Raw genomic sequence first — 18,945 nt, 5'->3', positions numbered from 1 at the left:
GTAAACCTTTCTATATAAAGAGAGGAAATGTATCAATCTAATCAAGCAAGAATTAAGAAGGAAATCCCTTCCCTCTTGCCCGGCCGTGGGCAAAAAGGCCCCCGGCCGGCCCTCTCGCGCCCTCCTTCTAGCAGCACCATAACAGAGGGTTTTTAAACTCCTGCGGCCTTAAGCCTGATGAGCATCCAGCGTTCCAACTCACACAGGAACACCTCGCCACCCGGCCGGTCGCAAGCAAAACCATGGAAGGAAGCGGGCCGCCGTTCCGAGCGATCCGGTCGAGCAAAGGTGCCATACCATACCTACTCTGTTCTCATTACTAGTGAAGTATAGTACTCCTAAGCAAACATCCATCTTTTGCCTTGCCGCCGGTTTTGTCACACTGCTGCCAGCAAACTCTTTCTTCACATCATTTCTGAAGTCATTGCGCTGCTCATTTACTCTTTACACTTGCAGATCAGGGAGGCCTTCTTACATGTGCCAGTCAATCGGCGAGGCTCGCCCCCATCCTTACTCTACTGTCATTGCTTCTCGTTTCTTGTGGAGTTGGAAGCATCCGCTGCTCCTCCTCAACGACGACAATCCATGATAACAGCACGGACATGATGTCGCTACTGGATTTCAAGCGGGCCATCACCAACGACTCAAGGCAAGCCTTGAGATCTTGGCACGTCGGCGTCCGCCTTTGCAGATGGAAGGGCGTCGGCTGCGGCGACCCCAAGCACCCGGACCGAGTCACCGAGCTGAACCTCGTGAACCTATCACTGTCGGGCACGATTTCACCGTCCCTCGGGAATCTAACGTTCCTTAGGGGACTGGACCTGTCCAGTAATGGCTTCACCGGAGAGATACCTCCTCTCAACCGTCTCCAAAGATTAGAGTACCTTTACTTGGGGGACAACTCACTGCGAGGGATCATTCCAGATACTCTTACAAACTGCTCCAATCTACAGATCCTATACCTGTCTAGCAACTTACTAATAGGAGAAGTTCCTAGTGGTATAGACCGCCTATCCAATCTAGTGTGCTTAGTTCTTGCAAGAAATAATCTCACCGAAGAAATCCCACCAAGCCTAAAAAACATCAGTCAGCTTGATGAGATCTCACTTGCTGATAATAAGCTCACCGGAACCATTCCTGATGAGTTGGGAAAACTCCCAAATCTTTCTTATTTATTCCTTGAAGAAAATAGGCTATCAGGTGAAATCCCGGAAACTCTGTACAAATACAATCAGTCTTCTCTCCAAGTTTTATACTTAAGTTCCAATATGCTTGGGAAAACCCTGCCATCTAACTTTGGCGATACCTTCCTGAATCTTCATTATCTCTTATTGGACCATAACAATTTTGAAGGTCATCTCCCAGCATCACTAGGCAATATTTCAGGTCTACTGAGGTTAGACTTGTCGTTCAACAATTTCGTTGGTCAAGTTCCAAGTTCTTTTGGTAATCTTGAACTGTTACACATCCTAAACCTTCAGCAAAACCATTTGTCGGGATTCATCCCAAAAGAGCTGGGTGGCTTCCAACAGCTCACCAATTTGTATCTGTCTGATAATAATCTGGAAGGCAGGGTGCCATGAAACAGAGTCTTTGTTGGAAATAAGCAGGGCAAGAGCCTTTATCAATATTGGAGGCAACCGGTGGGGACTCCTTTGGTGGAACACTGGATCTGCTCCCATGTCCTACTATCTCTCGGACAAAAGATACACATTAGTATGTACTACCTGATCATATAGAGTATTCAATCTAATATTTGGTTCATGCCACCCATACTGGTTATATATTTTATGCTCACCAGGACGTCAATAGCAAACCTGTCGTTCTTGTTTTGTTTTGTTTTTTGGCCGTGTGTAATTCCCGGTGTTGGGACCTTCCCAACCTTCTCTTTGGCAATAAATGATTCGGTGAGATCGTGGCTCTCAGTGCTCAGCAATCTGCAAAACAAGTCAAAAGGATAGTTTCAGAAAAATCATCAGGATTTGTCATGCTAGCCACTGACCAGTTACCGACCGCTCCCATTGAATGGTCTACAAGAAAAGCTAGTCGAATACTGGAGTTATGGCAAAAAAGCTTATAACGACTTGGATAGTCAAAGCAGAGAAAAGTACAAACAGTCTGAAGTATTGAATTCATGCTCCAGGCAATTCATCCAAAATTCCGAACTGACGGAGGGAGGTGGGATTAATGTAGGCCGCAAAATCATTTTATTTAATACCGCGTTGGTAGGGTCTTGAATTCAAGACCTCCTTGCTCGGATACCATATCGAATTCATGCTCCAGCCAACTCATCCTAAAGTCCGAACTTGTGGAGGGAGGTGGGAAATATATTTCAACATGGAGTGTTAGGATTAACTTAACTTGCATATGTCAAAGCAGAGAAAATCATTGTCATCCATAAAGATTACACTATCGTAGTCATTAGTCTCAAGTTACCTTGCTTACCAAAAAAGGGTTTCCCCGCTTTGTATTACAAAGCAACCAACACCGATCACATAGCAATGCTCAGGCGAGAAGCACAACAAGTCCAACAGAAAAAAGAAAGAACAAAGAAGAAAGAAATGCCAACAACGGCAGCTCGACAAAGCGCGGATGACCCGCCACCGCTGCGCCCTCCGGACTCGACCCACCACATACCAAGGCTCCGATCCGCCGCGTACCAAGCAGCACCTCCAAGAAGGGATGCGACGCCAACGACGCTGCTGCCCGGACGTGTCCTAGGGTTTCCCCCGGCACGCGGAAGGGAGTGGGGGATGGATACCTCCGACACCCTCCAGGAAGGAATGGTGGCACCCGCAGGTGCCACCGCATCGGAGCCGGAAAAGCCGACAAGGGATTTCTCCCGAACTCCATGTAGGACATATGCCCTAGAGGCAATAATAAATGATATTATTTATCTCCGAGTCCATAATTATGTTTATGTTCCATGCTATAACTGCAATGATTCTCGAAGGGCTGTCCGTGTGACCGTCCGAGTTTCGAAGGTCCTCCCGAAGGGCTGTCCGCGACACCGTCCGGGGGGCTGTTCGACCGCCCCCCGGAGGGCTGTCTGAGGAGAAGATGAGGGTATACATCCTCGCGGTTGGGAGGTTGTAAATCCTAGCTGCGGGGATCTGCAGCGCCGAGCGTCATCGACTCTACTTCCCGCTGCGCTACTTGTCAGTAACAAAAAAGACCAAACCATGTATGCAGTCTCCATAGTCGTCCTGGGCTGGTGCGTAGGTCGGAATTTTTTTTTTCTGCTGCGTTACCCTACACTCCAAACCCCACCACCCAACCAGGCCGGAGCCAACCAGCCACCTCGCCGCCCACTAGTATGCGCCACCGCAGTCTTGACGCCACCCACGCCGCCTCACTGAGATCACCACCACAAGACCAAGAGGATGGAGAGAGACGCACGAGGCGACGGGAGCAGCAGCACCGGAGCCACGCGGGAGGGAACTACCTCCACCGCCGTCGTGCGGGAGGCCCGAGTCTCCGGCACCATAGCGGTCGCCGTCCGGACGCAGCAGCAGGGCGTACCAGGCCACCCCTGGCCCGGCCAGACCCAAATCGGGCCCATAATTAAAGCCTCGCCGGCCACGCTGCAGCAGGGCGGCACCAGCGCCTCCATCCACCACCCGCCCATCGTCGTTCCCACTACTAGGGAAAACCTTATACACAGAAACTTACCAGTAGCGCGGGACAAAAAAAGTGCTACTACAATTTACCACTAGCGCATGTTATCCAAACGCGCTGCAGCTAAGATCATAGCAGTAGCGCGTCTAACTGTAGAGGCCCTACTACTACAATTCCCCTTAATATTCTCGCCAGGCTACCTATAGTAGTAGCGTGCCTAAGGAGAGCGAGCTGCTGCTAAGATTGTTGTAGCAGCGTGTTTCGCGCAGGAAGCGCTACTGATAAGGAAAGGAAAATAAAATGAAAAACATATAGAAAAGTAAATGAAAATGAAAGAAATAGAAAAAGGGTAAGAAAAAAAAGAAATTGTGAATGAAAATAAATGAAAATGAAAAATAAAGGAGAAATGCGTAGCAGCAGCGGGCTTTATGGACATGCGCTATAGCTAATGTAGCAGTAGCGCTTTCCGTGGAACGCGCTGCTGCTACTTTCCACTTAACGAACCGTTCTTCTTCCCCACGCCCACTTTCCCCAAATCCAACACGCATGCGTCTGCAGTCGCCGCCGTCATCGCCCGGCCGTCGCGCGCTCTCCCGTCGCGCTCCGCACGCCGTCGACGCCGCCCCCGACCCCGACCCCAACGCCGCCCCCGACCCGGACCTCGACGCACCCGTACATCGCCGCCCTCCGTCATGCGCCCGCCGCCCCGACCCCGTCCCCGTCCCCGACCTCGACGCCACGTGCCCCTCTCCCTAACTCCGTCGGCGCCCGAGGTGAGCACGCCCTCCTCCTCCTCCTCCCCTTCCTCTGCCTAGCTAGGGTTCTTAGGGTTAAATTTCAGAGTTCATCTAATTAGTTAGGGTTCATCAAATTAGATGCTAATTATGGCAGTAGTTGTTAAATAGAATTAGTTTTAGAGTTCATAAAATTAGTTAGGGTTAAATTTTAGAGTTCATCAAATTAGTTAGGGTTAAATTTTAGAGTTCATCAAATTAGTTAGGGTTCACTAAATTTTAAAGTTCATCAAATTAGTTAGGGTTAAATTTTAGACTTCATCTAACTATTTTTTACTGTTTTTTAGTAAGTGTTTAATAGAATTAGTAAGAAAATTAATATAACTAGTTGAACTAGTTTATTTTTAGTAAAAACTAGTTTATCTTTATTTACAGTAAGTGCTTAATTGAACTAGTTGAGTTAATACAACTATTTTATTTTTAGTACGAAAATTAATAGAACTAGTTTACTTTTTTAGGTAAAAGAATTATTCCCGCATCGACGTCGACGATGCCTATCCCGCATCCTCGTCGTCAAGTCGGCGGAGGACACCTGCTTGACCAGATGGGCCATGTCCGGGACTGGGCTCCGCCGGGGTGGTACTGGGAGGCGCTACCTACCAGGGGGCGCAGATTGGTGAGGAGCCAGCCCGTCGTTGACCCGAACCTTCTTTGATGGCGGTCGCGTGGGCCAGTGACGGTCCAGAGGCTCGAGGACCCCGCGGAGGTGGTGTGTCACCGTGTCAGTGAGGAGGACGCGCACGTCCGTCGCTACTTGTTTGCGTTGGAGCACAGGTTCTCTAATACCTGGCAGGTTCTCCAGGGATCTCACTGGAGCTATGATCCTGTGATGGTTCCTTCTCTGTGGGTGTCCACCGCCCGCGCCGATACCCGTTGTGCGCTAGGGTTTTAGTTGTATTAGTGATGTTATATGTATGATACTATTCGGGATGTATTAGTGATAATATTCGACGATGTACGGACGCATGAGATGATTTACTTTTGCTTATTGAATGCATGCTAATTTGAATACTTATTTATTTTACGATTTGGTTTTGCTTATTGAACGCTCATGTTAATATGAGTCCTATAAGATATTTTGAAATGTATATTTTGTGTTGCTCAAATAGAATATGTGCTTGCCCAAGTGGCCGGTCATGTTTGCAGGTTACACCTCCAAGTGGCCTATGTTTTGCCGGAGTGTTGATTCATTTTCGTTCCGGCAAATTTCAGGCGCTCGATATGTCCTATTTTAGCAAAGGTCATGCCGGATTTTTCTGTGAATTTTGACATGACTTGTGCCAGAATATGTAGGAAATATCGAGTGCCCCGGATTTGTGTGTTGAGTATCATGGTAGTTGCCTTCGATCGATTTTCAATTAATGTTTCAACTATGAACATAAGAAATGTCTGACGACGAAAAGGATTTCGGTATTTGCAAATACTGCGAAGACGAGCGCGGCCTGTGCGACAGAATCTTCCTAGATGATGATAGGCGCTTCAGCATCAAGCTGGACGAGAACTTCGAAGTGGATACAGTAAGTCACAACGACAAGTCTTTTTTCGTAATTAAGCATAACATCTGCTTCATTTGCTTCAACTTATAATTTAACTTTTTTACTATTCTACTAGCGTATCCCCTGCCATGCAAGAGTTTTTGCCTTGGATAAGATAGGTTTCAGTCCTATGAAAACTACTATGGAGGTAAAGAGAGTTTACTTGAAGACCAAGCATGGTTATACTTTCCACGCAAAATTATACAACGCAGACACCTACACCTATTTTGAATGCAAAACTTGGCAAGCACTATGCAAAGCTTATGCATTTGAGCCTGATATTGTTATCACCTTTGATATTCGTTCCGAAGATGATATTGAAGGTAATATCGACATCTGGGTCGATGTGCAGACGCCTCCAGTTATACCATTATGTGAGTTTCTCAACCATATTTATGTCTTTGATATTGTTTATTCAAAAATAGTTGACAACTAATTTCTATTGACAGCTTATTTCCATTCAAGCAAACATGTCCGGCGCTTGGTAGACATGACCGTGCACTGTCCCGGGGCTGAACTAAACTGCGAGGAGATAGGTTATTATGTTTCATGGCCTGGGGATCTTCATATTGTCAAGACAAATTATTTTCCTGGACTTAAAAATCTTAGTACTCAAAATGTGTGACCGATAGTGTTCGTACTGAACTATAGTAACATCTATTTAGGAAAGATGGTAAGATTTTTACTATTTGTCCTCAGTGCATCTTTTGCATACATTATTTGTTAAGCTAAACTTCATTGCTAAGTATTTACTATACGATGTTCTTCAACAGGGACTCCCGATGAATGTTGTGCCTCATTGGATAGAGACTAAAGGTCCCATGAGAATTGTTAGCTTACCGCCAAGATATCCTACAATGTCAGGATTTCTAATATGTCAGGATTTCTAATAGCAAGGAATGCTTAATAGTGAAAGATTGGAGCAAAATTGTGAACGATCCAGAGAAGTAATAGGGGGCAGCAATCAGAAGCGTAGCCCATGATTAGGAGACAGGTTCATCTGCATGCTCCAACTTGATGAAGCAGGAGTGCTACACATGTTTTATGTTATTTTACCTGAGAGAGTGCAGCAGGAGTGATTAGCTAGCTAGAAATGAGTTATGATGATTAAATAGCTAGTGTTGGTGGTAATGACTATGATGATTATTATTAGCTAGTGTTGGTGGTGATTAGATAGCTACCGCAGCTAGTGTTGGTGGTGATTAGCTAGCTAGAATGAGTTTGAAGATGATGATGTGTGCTACACTATGACTATGATGATTAAATAACTACTGTTGGTGGTAATGACTATGATGATGATTAAATAGCTTGTGTTGGCGGATTAGATTCAAGTGGAGGCAACATGTGGTGCACATCGAAAGTACTACTAGTCCAAACTAGATCAAGTTTGGATTAGTAGTATACTTATGACATGCACCACATGTTCCCTTCACTTGAACCTAATCCACCTTCATTTGACATACTGTTATGGACATATTGATATAACAACCTCATAATTGGTATTGTACCAAAATTTGTATAACGGCGTATAAATACACTAAAAATTAAAAAAAATGAGAAAAAGAATACTAGTAGCTATGGAGAGTAAACATGCTACTACTAGCTATATTAGCAGCTATATTAGCAGTAGCGCTGGAGTGAACAAACGATGTTGCTATATGTCTTAGCAGCAGCGCGTGTAGCACGCGCTACTGCTAAGGAATAGTTGTAGCGCCTTATCAATAGCGCGTCCTCCCCCGCTACTGATAGGCAAAATACCCGCGCTACTGCTAGGGTTTTCCCTAGTAGTGTCCCCTGCCTCCCGGAAGCCACGCCGACGACCCTCCACGCCGCCGGCCCGCCCAGGCCCAGATGGGGCCCGGAGGGCCCAGATCTGGGCCGAGCGGGTGCCGCCAGATCTAGCCGCCCCACCGCCAACGGCAGCGCCGCCGTCCAGTAGATCGCCCGCCACCACGCCGGAGAGCCCTGCCGCTGCGTCGGACAGTCGCGCCTAGGAGCACCCTGCGGCGCCGCATCGCCCCGCGTCAGTGCGAACCGAGAGGGGAAAAGCCAGGGGCGCCCGCCGCCAGCGCCGCCCGGGCCAGGCCCAGCGCCGGATGCCAGCGACGGCTGCAAGGAGGAAGGGAAGGGGGAGAGCTCGGGGACGAGGTGCCGGGGACGCGGCCGGTCGCCCGCGGGGGCGAAGCGGTCGCGAGAGCTCTTCTTTCCTATCCAGGTGACAGGTTATCCTTCTTTAGTGACATCTTCGTTACCCTGCTTACAAAATAGAGAGAAGCAGCACGTTCCAAGTCCACGTCATGGTCTTGGAATTCTTGCATATTTATCTTCTAGTTAAATTATGGATGAAATTTACAATGACTTGGACAATCGATCAAATCAGAAAGCACATTGGTCATCGGCAATTCGGATTTTGGAGGGGTAGTATGCATATTCTGAGTTTGTGTTTTATTAGTGATAGCAGTTTTCTCCTTGCTGCTGGTTGGAAATAATAACACATGGAAGGAACATAGAACACATTCAGTAAGCACGTACATAGAGTTCACCAAGAATCCGTGGTTTAGCTTAGAGTTATCTTAAGGATGATGACGGCTGACGAGTCAATGACGATATAGCCAAGCACAACAAACAAATGGAGAAGAGAAACATATCTGAAAACAGAGGACATATTACATGACTAGCCAAAGGACTTAACTGAATTCCACCTCATAAACAAATTCGATGAGTTGGCAACGCTTGGGCGACAGATCGACGGTATGGTATTTCATTTACAAAACCAAGGCTCAGAGGACCAAGTTAATAGTAGTTGAGTTGTCTTAAATTTTTCAGCCAGGCGCAGAGCCGTGACAGTCAGCTGCTGCATGTTACGGCCATGAAGGACCAAGTTATTCTTCAGTGTGGTTTTTTTTCAAAAAGGAGGTTATTCTTCAGTGTGGGTAAAGGAGCTAATCAAGTTGAAACGGAGTAGGAGCTCCAGATCTCGCTTCAACGGTACAAAGATATTCCGTGAAATGGGAAGCACTGTAAAAGTGGAATCCATCTGCGAAAATTCAGCAGATACTTTTACTTACTTAGATGCAGATGGAATGTATCCTGATGGGCATGCAATTTGAGCAAGTAAATCACCACCTGCCGGCAATGCGGAAAGCAAAAATCAAGAAACAGCAATTTCAGGTTCAGACTCACAAACGTCAGAAGAGATGGAAGGCAATATCGAGAAGCGCCATTCAATATGAATGGGACAGTAAAAATGGAAGTTGCGACAAGATCTCACACCAAGATACAACACAACAGTAGCAGGAGCCTGAGACAATATATAGGTCTATTTGACATTGCAACCGTCACCGGAATGAAGAGCACCGAAGTGCCTGCTGCAGCAGCGGGCCGTGGTCTGGTGTAGCAGAAGCAAAAGAAGAACAAGAAGAAGAGATGGTCTGAAATGTTTGTCTTAGTTTACTTTTTAGTTGAGTATGAGAAACTTTGTTTTACCTCTTCACCTGCCTGCCCTAAATTTTGAACTTTCGAATCTGCATCTTGCTGAAAATACAACTGTCACATAGTTTTTGGATAAAGACAGAAAGTAATCACAGCAACAGAAATTCAGACCAGGAACTAAACCGCAAAGTTATCGCAGTTTCTTTAGATCGGCAACAAACAAGATAGATCTACAAACTGCCGAGCAAGACGAAATTACTATGAGGAATAAAAATAATTTATGTGCTCATGACAATTGACACGAACACTTATGAAGAGATCAACATAGATTCTCCCAAGTTACATGATAGAGCTCCAACTTCAGTTTATCACGACACAAAAACTTCCGAAGAGTTCAACATAGATTCTCCAAACTTCACAGGCAATGGGTTTTTGTCACCCTCAAATTCAGCAATAAAGTATTCCAAAAACCGAGCCCTGTCGGGTTGTAGGCAGACGAAGCGGACGAGAAGAAGCAGAGCTTCGAAAGAACTAGTCACCGATGATGTGCATTATCGGCTTTGACAGCAAAGCTGACTCTTGAGATTTATGCGTACACAAGGCTGTAAGGTTGTGCATCTTTGACCTGAAATGAATGGATCATCACACTATTAAGCTTGAGAGTGTTTCGGAACTGAAGCAGAGTATATCAGAGTGAATCCATGAAACAGAAAAGAAATGATGTACTCCCTCCGTCCCATAATATAAGAACGTTTTTGACACTAGTGTAGTGTCAAAAACGTTCTTATATTATGGGACGAAGGGAGTATATATAAAGAGGCATGCTCAATTATCATCAATCTTAACGCGAATCATAAATCCCAATGTACACTGAACTTGTGCTTTGCTTGCACATCACTCATACTATTTTAGCATATCCATCTCATTCACTCATACTACCTCTGTCCAGAAATACTTGTTGCTCAAACGGATGTATCTAGATGTATTTCAGTGATAGATACATCTGTTTGAGCGACAAGTATTTTCGGACAGAGGGAGTACTATTTTAACCCCAATATATATTTTCTGGCAAGACAAGACCAGAATGGCAATTATATATTTCCCCCTCCAATATTACTGGAAGAGTTAAAGTATCCTTCATGTGTAGAACTAGACCTCATCTTTGGACGGCTCCACAAAGCTTTGCTTTCCCAAAGAAGACGTGCTCCATCATTTCAGCTGATTGATTACGGCGTGCCTGTGTGTGCTTCTGCAGTTCCCTGTTTAATAGATTCAGCAGCTGGTCAGCGTGTCTTTTTAAAAAAAAAAATTCCGGTTCAATGTATGAAAAATAACAAACTCATTTATATTGTGTGTAGTGTAAATAAAGCCTAGAATGCTGAATTTACATAATAAAGCTCGGTAGAGAACTTACAATGTTTTTGATGCGGGCAAGTCTGGTTCGCACAATAGCATCAATTCACTGTTGTCCAAATTTTTGAGCCATATGGGGGCCGGTGAGTTGCTGTATACACTGTAGCAAAGTCTTGATGCTCGTTTGGGACGAGTGAAAGCAGAGCATCTGGCATTCTAGAAGCAGAGGATCTCTCTGCTGAGCAGATTTTGGACTGATGCCTGAGGAGCGGATTCGAGGCTTTGGTGTTCGTCCCGTCTATACACTTTTGGAGCACCTGGTGATTCTTGATTTCTGTTCATGTGCCATTTCAATGTCACCAGACTGACGGAACCTCGAGCGCTCTGCTTATCCTGGGGTCACGCTCAAAGGGCTCCACGGGCTTGAACTGATCAGCCTTGAGCTTCTTCTCTACTTCGCTTGCAAACACAGACTGGGTGCTGACCAAAGTAATTAAATGAATACCAGCTCAAATGACACTTCAGATTAACATGAATAAGTTTACAAGCACATCTCACAAACAAGTTTGTTCACATATTGACCAACAGATGGCTTTTTCCTTATTCTTTTTTGCTATGCAAATGAGATCATCACTCTCTGGGAATAGATGATACAAAGCAAACCGATCAACATGGAAAAGACAGAGTGCAGTTATAGGGCTGTATATTTTTTTTTCTTCAGCTTAAACATATCTTTTCTGAAATGAAACAGTCCGTAGACATAAAACATACACTTATTTCTTCTTAATTTCACTTTTACCTTTTGGGCATCCAGAGTCACCTCCTCCGAGCCTAGACAATGATCTCACTTTTACAATGATCTCACTGGTAAATATATTTTTTTCTTCAGCTTAAACAATCCAGCAAAACATATGTATACACTTCATGTGTTAAAGTACAGACATACAAATACCAATAAGATACAGTACAAGCGTCCAACCAAGGCTTATTTAGAGCTACAAATAGAGATATGGTGCAAACATACAAATAACAATACAGTACAATACAGACGTCCAGCCAAGTCTAATTTAGAGCTACAAATAGGGATATGGTGCAAACATACAAATACTATTTAGATACACGCAATTCACTTGCTGCGAAGTTGGGCACTTCATGGTGCACCGTCTTGAGTTCTCTCCATCATGTGAGCCCACCTTACAACCACTTGCACATAAACCATGTCGTACATCATATCAACAAACTGGAAGAAGGCAGCTCTCCATGTTCTCTTCATCAACATGGTGCAGAAAACTGTCCACAGACCCACCACAAATCCAATGCTCATGGCAAGATAAACAGATGGCATATGATCTATATCTTCGAGGTCACTTTGCTCTGCATCATGTGTTGAGCAGTTCCTGCCAACCGGATCTCCACAAAGACCAGGGTTACCGATGTAGATATACATCTGGTTTCCAAGAGTTTGTAACTGTTGTCCGGGTGGTATTGCACCGGACAGATTGTTGTATGACAAGTTCAAGTAGCTCAAATAAGTTAAAGCCGACAAACTTGATGGTATTGCACCAGAGAACTCGTTGAAGGATAGGTCGAGTGAGTCCAACTGCCTTAAATCACCAATGTGGTTTGGGATTGCTCCTGTGAGTTGATTATTTGACAAGTTCAGATTGTTAAGCCCAATGAGTAGAGTTGTCTCCTCCGGAACATGTCCTGTCAAACTATTACTTGACAAATCAAGAATCACTAGCAATTTGTAGATTACAAAGGTATAGTTACGCTTTTGGTCCTTTATGTATACTCGGATGCTCTCTTCAAAATTGTAATACTCCGTGTCCTGCGACACCACTGTCATCATTGCCTTCAGGTTTGACAAAGACCATGGTATGCTTCCTGTTATCTTGTTGTGTGCTATGTCCAAATAATGAAGACTGTCTAGGGAAGTGAGATTCTTAGGAATATGACCGCTGAACATATTTGATCGCACTCTTAATATTTTCAAATGTGGCATTTTTTCTGGCAACCATTCAGGCAATCCTCCAAATAACCAATTGTAAGAAAGATCAAGGAACATTAACCTTGACGACCTTTGAAGAAATTTAGGGAATTCACCAGTGAGACCGTTGTTATTCAGGGCTAAGCTTAGCATGTCAAAACCAAATTGATTCGTAGAGTTTGCATCAGATTCCTTCCAGCACTGCATAATATCTCCTGTTAAATGGTTTCCCGATAGGTCCAACCTATTCAGTCTAGTCAATTGGCATATAGATGACGGGATGGTGCCTGTAAGTTGATTATTTGCAAGCAACAACTCTCCGAGTAGTGGAGCATTCAGCTCTGATGGCAATGACCCAGAGAAAGAGTTTGAAGATAGGTTTAGTCTTGATATATTTATAGGTAACCATGGTACTTGTCCGGTAAACTTATTTGACCCAAGATATATGTGGTCAGCTGACATGTGTTGTAGATTTGCCGGTAGTGAGCCATGCAATTTGTTTCCTGATGCTTGCAAGAATGAAGCTCGGGAAAATGTCACCCAAAACCAATCAGGAATAACATCATCCAGATTTGCGTTACTGAGAACAAGAACATCAATGTCAGATTGCCATCTAAGCCACTCTGGAAAACTGGGGCCCAGTTGGCATGAACCAAAACCTGCGACCTTCAATCTAAATGGAGGAACCCATTTGTGTTTGATAGCTAATCTCAAAGAGTTGTATGACAAGTCAAGATACTCTAAATTCAGTAGGCCCGCGAAATGCTCCTCCGAGAGCACACTGCTGAATTTATTATGGCTGAGGTCCAACATTTTTAAATTACCAAGTGCTCCAACTCCTACAGGTAGAGGGCCAGTTAACATGTTTTGAGATGCTTGAAGAACGGCGAGACCGGTCAAGTTCCCAATCCAAAAGGGTAGATTCCCGGTCATATTTGCACCCTGCACTGACAATTCTTGCAATGTATTCCATGCACACTTTGGCAATCGCTCCATGAACTCCCCTATGTTTGAACCAGTGTTGATACCGCTAAACCTCATTATTGTCAAATTGCACAGATTATATAATTTGTTTGGTATCAGACCCACAAGATTGTTCCAACTAAAGTCTATGACTTGAAGGAACGTCATGTTTGCCAACTTACTAGGAATGGCCCCTTCCAAGCCGGAATCTTGGAGGTAAAGCTCCTTAAGGCTTGTGAGATTCCAAAACCATGCGTGCTTGAGTGAATTATTATAGAATTTGTTATAAGACAAATCAAGTATCTCGACATGTGTGAGGTTGGTATGTAGTGACATGCTAGCAGATATGGGAAGATTGAGTTCACATAAGCTCAAGCGAAGCACTTTAAGAGAAGGAAGCATGTTCACCGTCTGAAGCCAATCCTTGGCAGAACTAAGATCCAAACCGCTCATGTCGAGATGGCTCAAAGAAGAGAGACGTGGCAACCATGCAAGGTTCACTGAGTAACTATCCGAATCAAACAAATTCCAACTGACATCTAGATATTGCAACTTTGAGAGATTGCCAAGTTGGGAAGGTATTCTCCCACCGAATCCTACTGACCTGTAGGCTATGTCGTACATGGCGTGCTTGCCGGACTTGCGGAGCTTGAGCTTGATGATATGGCCAGTTCTGTTGCTACAACGGACTCCCCTCCATCGACAACAGTCGTCGCCCTGCCATGATGACAGACGACCATCAGGATCCAGGACGCTTGCCTTGACGGACAGAAGCGCATCTCGCTCGCCGCTGATGCAGACTCCTGATGCAGTCGCTTGACCATGGGAAGCGGATGCTGCTTGGAAGATCAATAGGCAAAGGAGCAGTGCAGTTCCTCGGATGAGGACCGCAAGCTTAATCATGTTGGTCAGAAATGGCAGATGGATATGAGACAGAGCAACTTCTCTCTTATTCCAGTTCCACCACAAGTCCCCAACTGCAATATAGGAGTATCGTCTTGTCATGCATACTTTTCCTGTAGTCAAGTTGTAGCTAGAATTTGTTAATTGGGACAGTCAGCAATGACAGGCTGGGGTTGGAATTTCTACCCAAGATTCGTTCATTAGCTCGGACCAGAGAATTTTCAATTCTCCTTTGGAGATAATAAGGAGTGGACTGGTTTGGACACTCGGCAAAAGCAATCAGACACCATCCTGTGTCACGTCTAAAAAACTAAAAGAAAATTCAGAAATTTCCATTGTTCCTTAAGAGTGAACAGAAATTAATTGCCAGTTCTTGAGCACTCGCACCTTCATTTTCTTGGAAAAATGGTGCACACATGCATGCAAAAAACTGCTCCGTAATTTCTCTATTGAAGCAGTCAATCATAATACGTGAGAAGAAAAACTGCAACGAGACGATAGGAGGGGACCTCGTCGGCGTCGAAGCAGGAGTCAACGGAGGAGTCTTCGGTCCGGGTCGTCGGAGGTGGGCGTCCATCCCCATCCGCCCCACCACCCGCGACCGCGACACCGCCCGCCTGCAGATCGAACGTACCGCATTAGTCTAGCACGCCGCAACTCTATCAGTTCGCGGCGGCGAGGCAGGGAGCCGTGGAGTTTGACGGTGGCGGATAGGTGGGGAGTGGGAGAAGAGAGAGGCGGCCAGACCACGGCGGCGTGCGTGTCATCCACAAACTGGGCCAGCATTTTAGATGGCCTCATGGACCAGGCCGGCATCACGTCCCCCCCCCCCCCCCCCCCCCCCCCACCTGCCCGTTTATTTTAAATGTTTGTTGATCTACAATAGTATTAGCAAGGAGTAGAAGAGTAGTGGAGAGGCGTAGAGTTCTAGGTTAGGGTTTGCACGGTGTTAGGGCTAAGGTTAGCAGGGTGCATGAAATAGGGGGAGTTATACCTGGGGCACAGGTGAAGGGGACGACCTATGCTTGGCAGTTGAAAGCAATAGAGCAATAGCCACCTGCCCCCTTTTTTAATAGTCACCGGGGGGTTATCCCCACCTGGTTATTTTTTCTTATATAAGGTTTGCATTGCATCCTATTAGTGCATCTTCAATAGCAACCCGTATATTTCTTCCCGCGTCCGTCCGCTAACAAGAGGGACCAGTCCGCGAACACGGATATGGGAGGCCGCCATCCAACGCTGGACGTATACATTGCAAACATTTTTTCAACAAACCGCCCTGAATTTTCCAACTCGCTCAGGAAACTTAAGAAATGAAGTTGACTACATTTCTATATATAATAGATAAATAAATATGTGTTCAAAGGAAAATAAGAAATGAAGAAATGAAATCCTACATTACAGACAACAAACAAGTTTGATAGAACGGTCAGGCAACCGCACAAAATTCGCACTTTGTGGGTAGCTGATACTGAGCTCTTCGGTTCAATCGCTGGTCGAACGGATCATTAATTTTGTGTCAAACGCCGGCGAAGAACATGTTCTGGTGGCCGCCACTATCATGCCACTGTTGTTTCCGTGCACTTTGTCATCTTGTCCTCTGTGTCGTCAATAAGGCAACTGTACCAATGTCATGTGCATCCATGTGAACAAATAATGTATCCCTTCAGCATGTACTCCCTCGATCCGGAATTATTTGTCATAGAGAAAGACAGCAAGATGCTGTTCGGTGGTGTATGCACATGTGAACCAACATTATCGTTTGATTCCCTTTGTCTTATTGCCTAGTGGTGGGTACGCAATGCATGATCAAGATTCCTTTTATTTTTGTCACTTTAGAAGACTTTGGTGACATGCTGGCAAAAAAGAAGGAAACAGAACTTGGTGCCATCTCACCAAATGATTGCTGCCAGGTTGTTATCTCAAAGGCAATAAGGTAACATGCATGATGGGAGGTGTCTTTCCAAAGAACTGATGGCATTCTAGAGCTCACTGGTCAGGAGTCTTGCTTGGACCTGCCATTTCTAGTTTTTTTTTTGAAAAGAAGGATGACCCCCGGCCTCTGTATCTGGGCGATGCATACGTTCACTTTATTAATTATTCTTACAAGACCTTACAAAGTAATACAACAGTAAGACTAAAGTCGCCGTCTAAGCAACACTATCCAATTGATGAAGGGGCGCAGATAGCCTGGCCTAATACCAAACAGACATCGCAGCCAAACCTAACATCTAAGCTCCCATCCAGGACGCCTGCCGGGCATGGGTCTCACCGGTCCGACGTGCACTCAGAGGCCGCCGCCGCCAACTGCCACCGCTCCATCTTCAGAACTGTACTGATGCATCAACCTTGCTTGGTCCAGCTATCGTCGACGCCACCACGGCGCCGAACGGCACCTCCTCCCTGCGCACAAACATCAGAACACGACGCGGTTGCCACTGATACACCTCAACACCATGATGCCAAGTACCACCAGCCGACACAGCTTGAAGCCTTTGGAAGATCTGTCGTGCGTAGCACCTGCCGACCAGGCATGACAAAGCGTAGCACCTGTCGGTCAAGCATGACTTGACATCCATTGCTAGTTTCTACCAAGAGGAAGACAAAAGTAAGGATATGGTGCAGCTCCAAGTTCAAGTCTGACGATCAATATATGGTGATAAATTATTACTCTATGGGAATATATGGTACAAAGCAAACTAAACAAAAAATAACACTGGCCACCGGGAATAGATGGCACAGAGCTACCTTAACAACACGAGAAAAGGCAGAGTGGCATTATGGTCCTCCTAAATATTTTTCTATCCACTCATACAATCCATCAAACCCTATACGAGACCTCATTTCCTAGTGTTACGACATGTAAAAGAAAGAAAAGAAAACAGTACAATACGCGACGGTGTCCAGCAAGCAGTATCGCTTCCTGAATGCTGAGCATTTACAGAAAATGCTGCGTGAAAAAAAAATGGGGAAGGCACCCAGCGAGTGGTCAGCAATACAGATTAATTTTGGAACGCAGCTACTTTTTTAAAGGAGGATGCACCCCCGGTCTATACCATCATCACCAACTCTGTTTCTTATAAAATACGGAAATGTTAACGCCCATACGTGTGGGCGTTAGCCAACTCGCCCACACGCCTACATCACCGTCCAACGTCTTTTGCACGAATCTTGGCATAAAAAGGTTGATTTTATGTGCCACGTAGGACCACTCGTGTGTGTGGCATGTGGGGGAGTTCGCCCACACGCCTGTTTTCTCTCCGCGGCCAACGTTCGCCAGCCGGGGCGTGCGATGGAACTGCTGTCGCGCCCGCATGCCACGCACCACTCATGTTCCCCATCTCCCACGACTGTCATTCACCCACTCTCCCACACCTAATCTGTCATTTGCCATGTTTTTGAAGGGTACATGGCAACTGCCCTATTTGTGATTGTAAGCATATGGCAACTCTCTTTTTACCCGAACATATTATTGTTGCCACGTCTGTTTTGTAGCGTTACATGGCAACTGTCTAGTGTTAGTAGGTGGCAACTCCTAAAGATACCACCGTCACCCACATGCCCGTCTCCTCTCCCACACACCAAAAGCCATCAGTTGCTATGTGTTTTGCAGGATACATGGCAACTGCCCTCCCGTCTCCTCTCCCACACACCAAAAGCCATCAGTTGCCATGTGTTTTGCAGGATACATGGCAACTATCCTAGCGTGCTTGTAAGCAGATGGCAACTCTCTTTTTACCCGCAACATGTTTTTTGCCATGTTTTTTAGTGCTACATGGCAACTGTCCAGTGTTTGTAGGTGGCAACTCTTAAAGTTTTCCAAAATCATGATAACTGTAGTTGTCCGACATGGCAACAACTGCAGTTGCCCAAAAATTGCATCCGGCACTTTGACCTAAGACGGCAACTGTAGTTGAGCAACCATGGCAACTGTAGTTGTCCGGCATGGCAACTGTAGTTCAGCAACATGGCAACTGAAGAGGGTCCGGACCGTGGCAATCGCGGCGGGACGCGTGGTTACTGACACGCGGGGCGTGTGGCTCGCAGGCGGGGAGGGGCGACGGCCGAGACGGGTCGTGCGTGCCGCGTGCTCGCTCGCCCGGACGTGCTCGTGCGGGGCGATCGCGCTGCACCGGACGTGCGGGGTGTGGGTGCGCGCGCCCGGACGCGGTCGTGTGGGCAGGGTCGTCTCCATGCCATACATGACGTGCGGCACAACCACCCGATACACCACACGTGTGGCAGTTATCGGGGTCCATAAAATAATATCAAATGAATGTCTCATAGGTCATGGCTGAGTGGTGGCCTCGTGATTAGGAAGACGTAGAGAAGAGAAGGGACATCGTCAAGAAGCAGA

The 18,945-nt window shown here is 45.8% G+C and overlaps 2 protein-coding genes across 2 annotated transcripts; one reads left to right on the top strand and one right to left on the bottom strand.

The window, feature by feature from the left end:
• Positions 1-242: 242 nt before the first annotated feature.
• On the top strand, positions 243-1,583 carry LOC147966842 (uncharacterized). Its single transcript, XM_087529120.1, has 2 exons — positions 243-288; positions 457-1,583. Exons 1-2 carry the CDS (start codon positions 243-245, stop codon positions 1,581-1,583), a joined length of 1,173 nt encoding a protein of 390 aa, XP_087385246.1.
• Positions 1,584-10,815: 9,232 nt separating this feature from the next.
• On the bottom strand, positions 10,816-14,625 carry LOC147966841 (receptor-like protein EIX2). The gene has a single exon (XM_087529118.1). It carries the CDS (start codon positions 14,586-14,588, stop codon positions 11,883-11,885), a length of 2,706 nt encoding a protein of 901 aa, XP_087385244.1. The 5' UTR covers positions 14,589-14,625; the 3' UTR covers positions 10,816-11,882.
• Between the last annotated feature and the right edge of the window lie 4,320 nt (positions 14,626-18,945).

This window comes from Triticum urartu, chromosome 6A, assembly GCF_056163025.1.
Source record: "Triticum urartu cultivar PI428250 chromosome 6A, HENAU_Tu73, whole genome shotgun sequence".
NCBI classification, from domain to species: Eukaryota; Viridiplantae; Streptophyta; class Magnoliopsida; order Poales; family Poaceae; genus Triticum; species Triticum urartu.
Note: the sequence above shows the minus strand (reverse complement) of the source record. Positions and strands in the feature narration are given on the sequence as shown.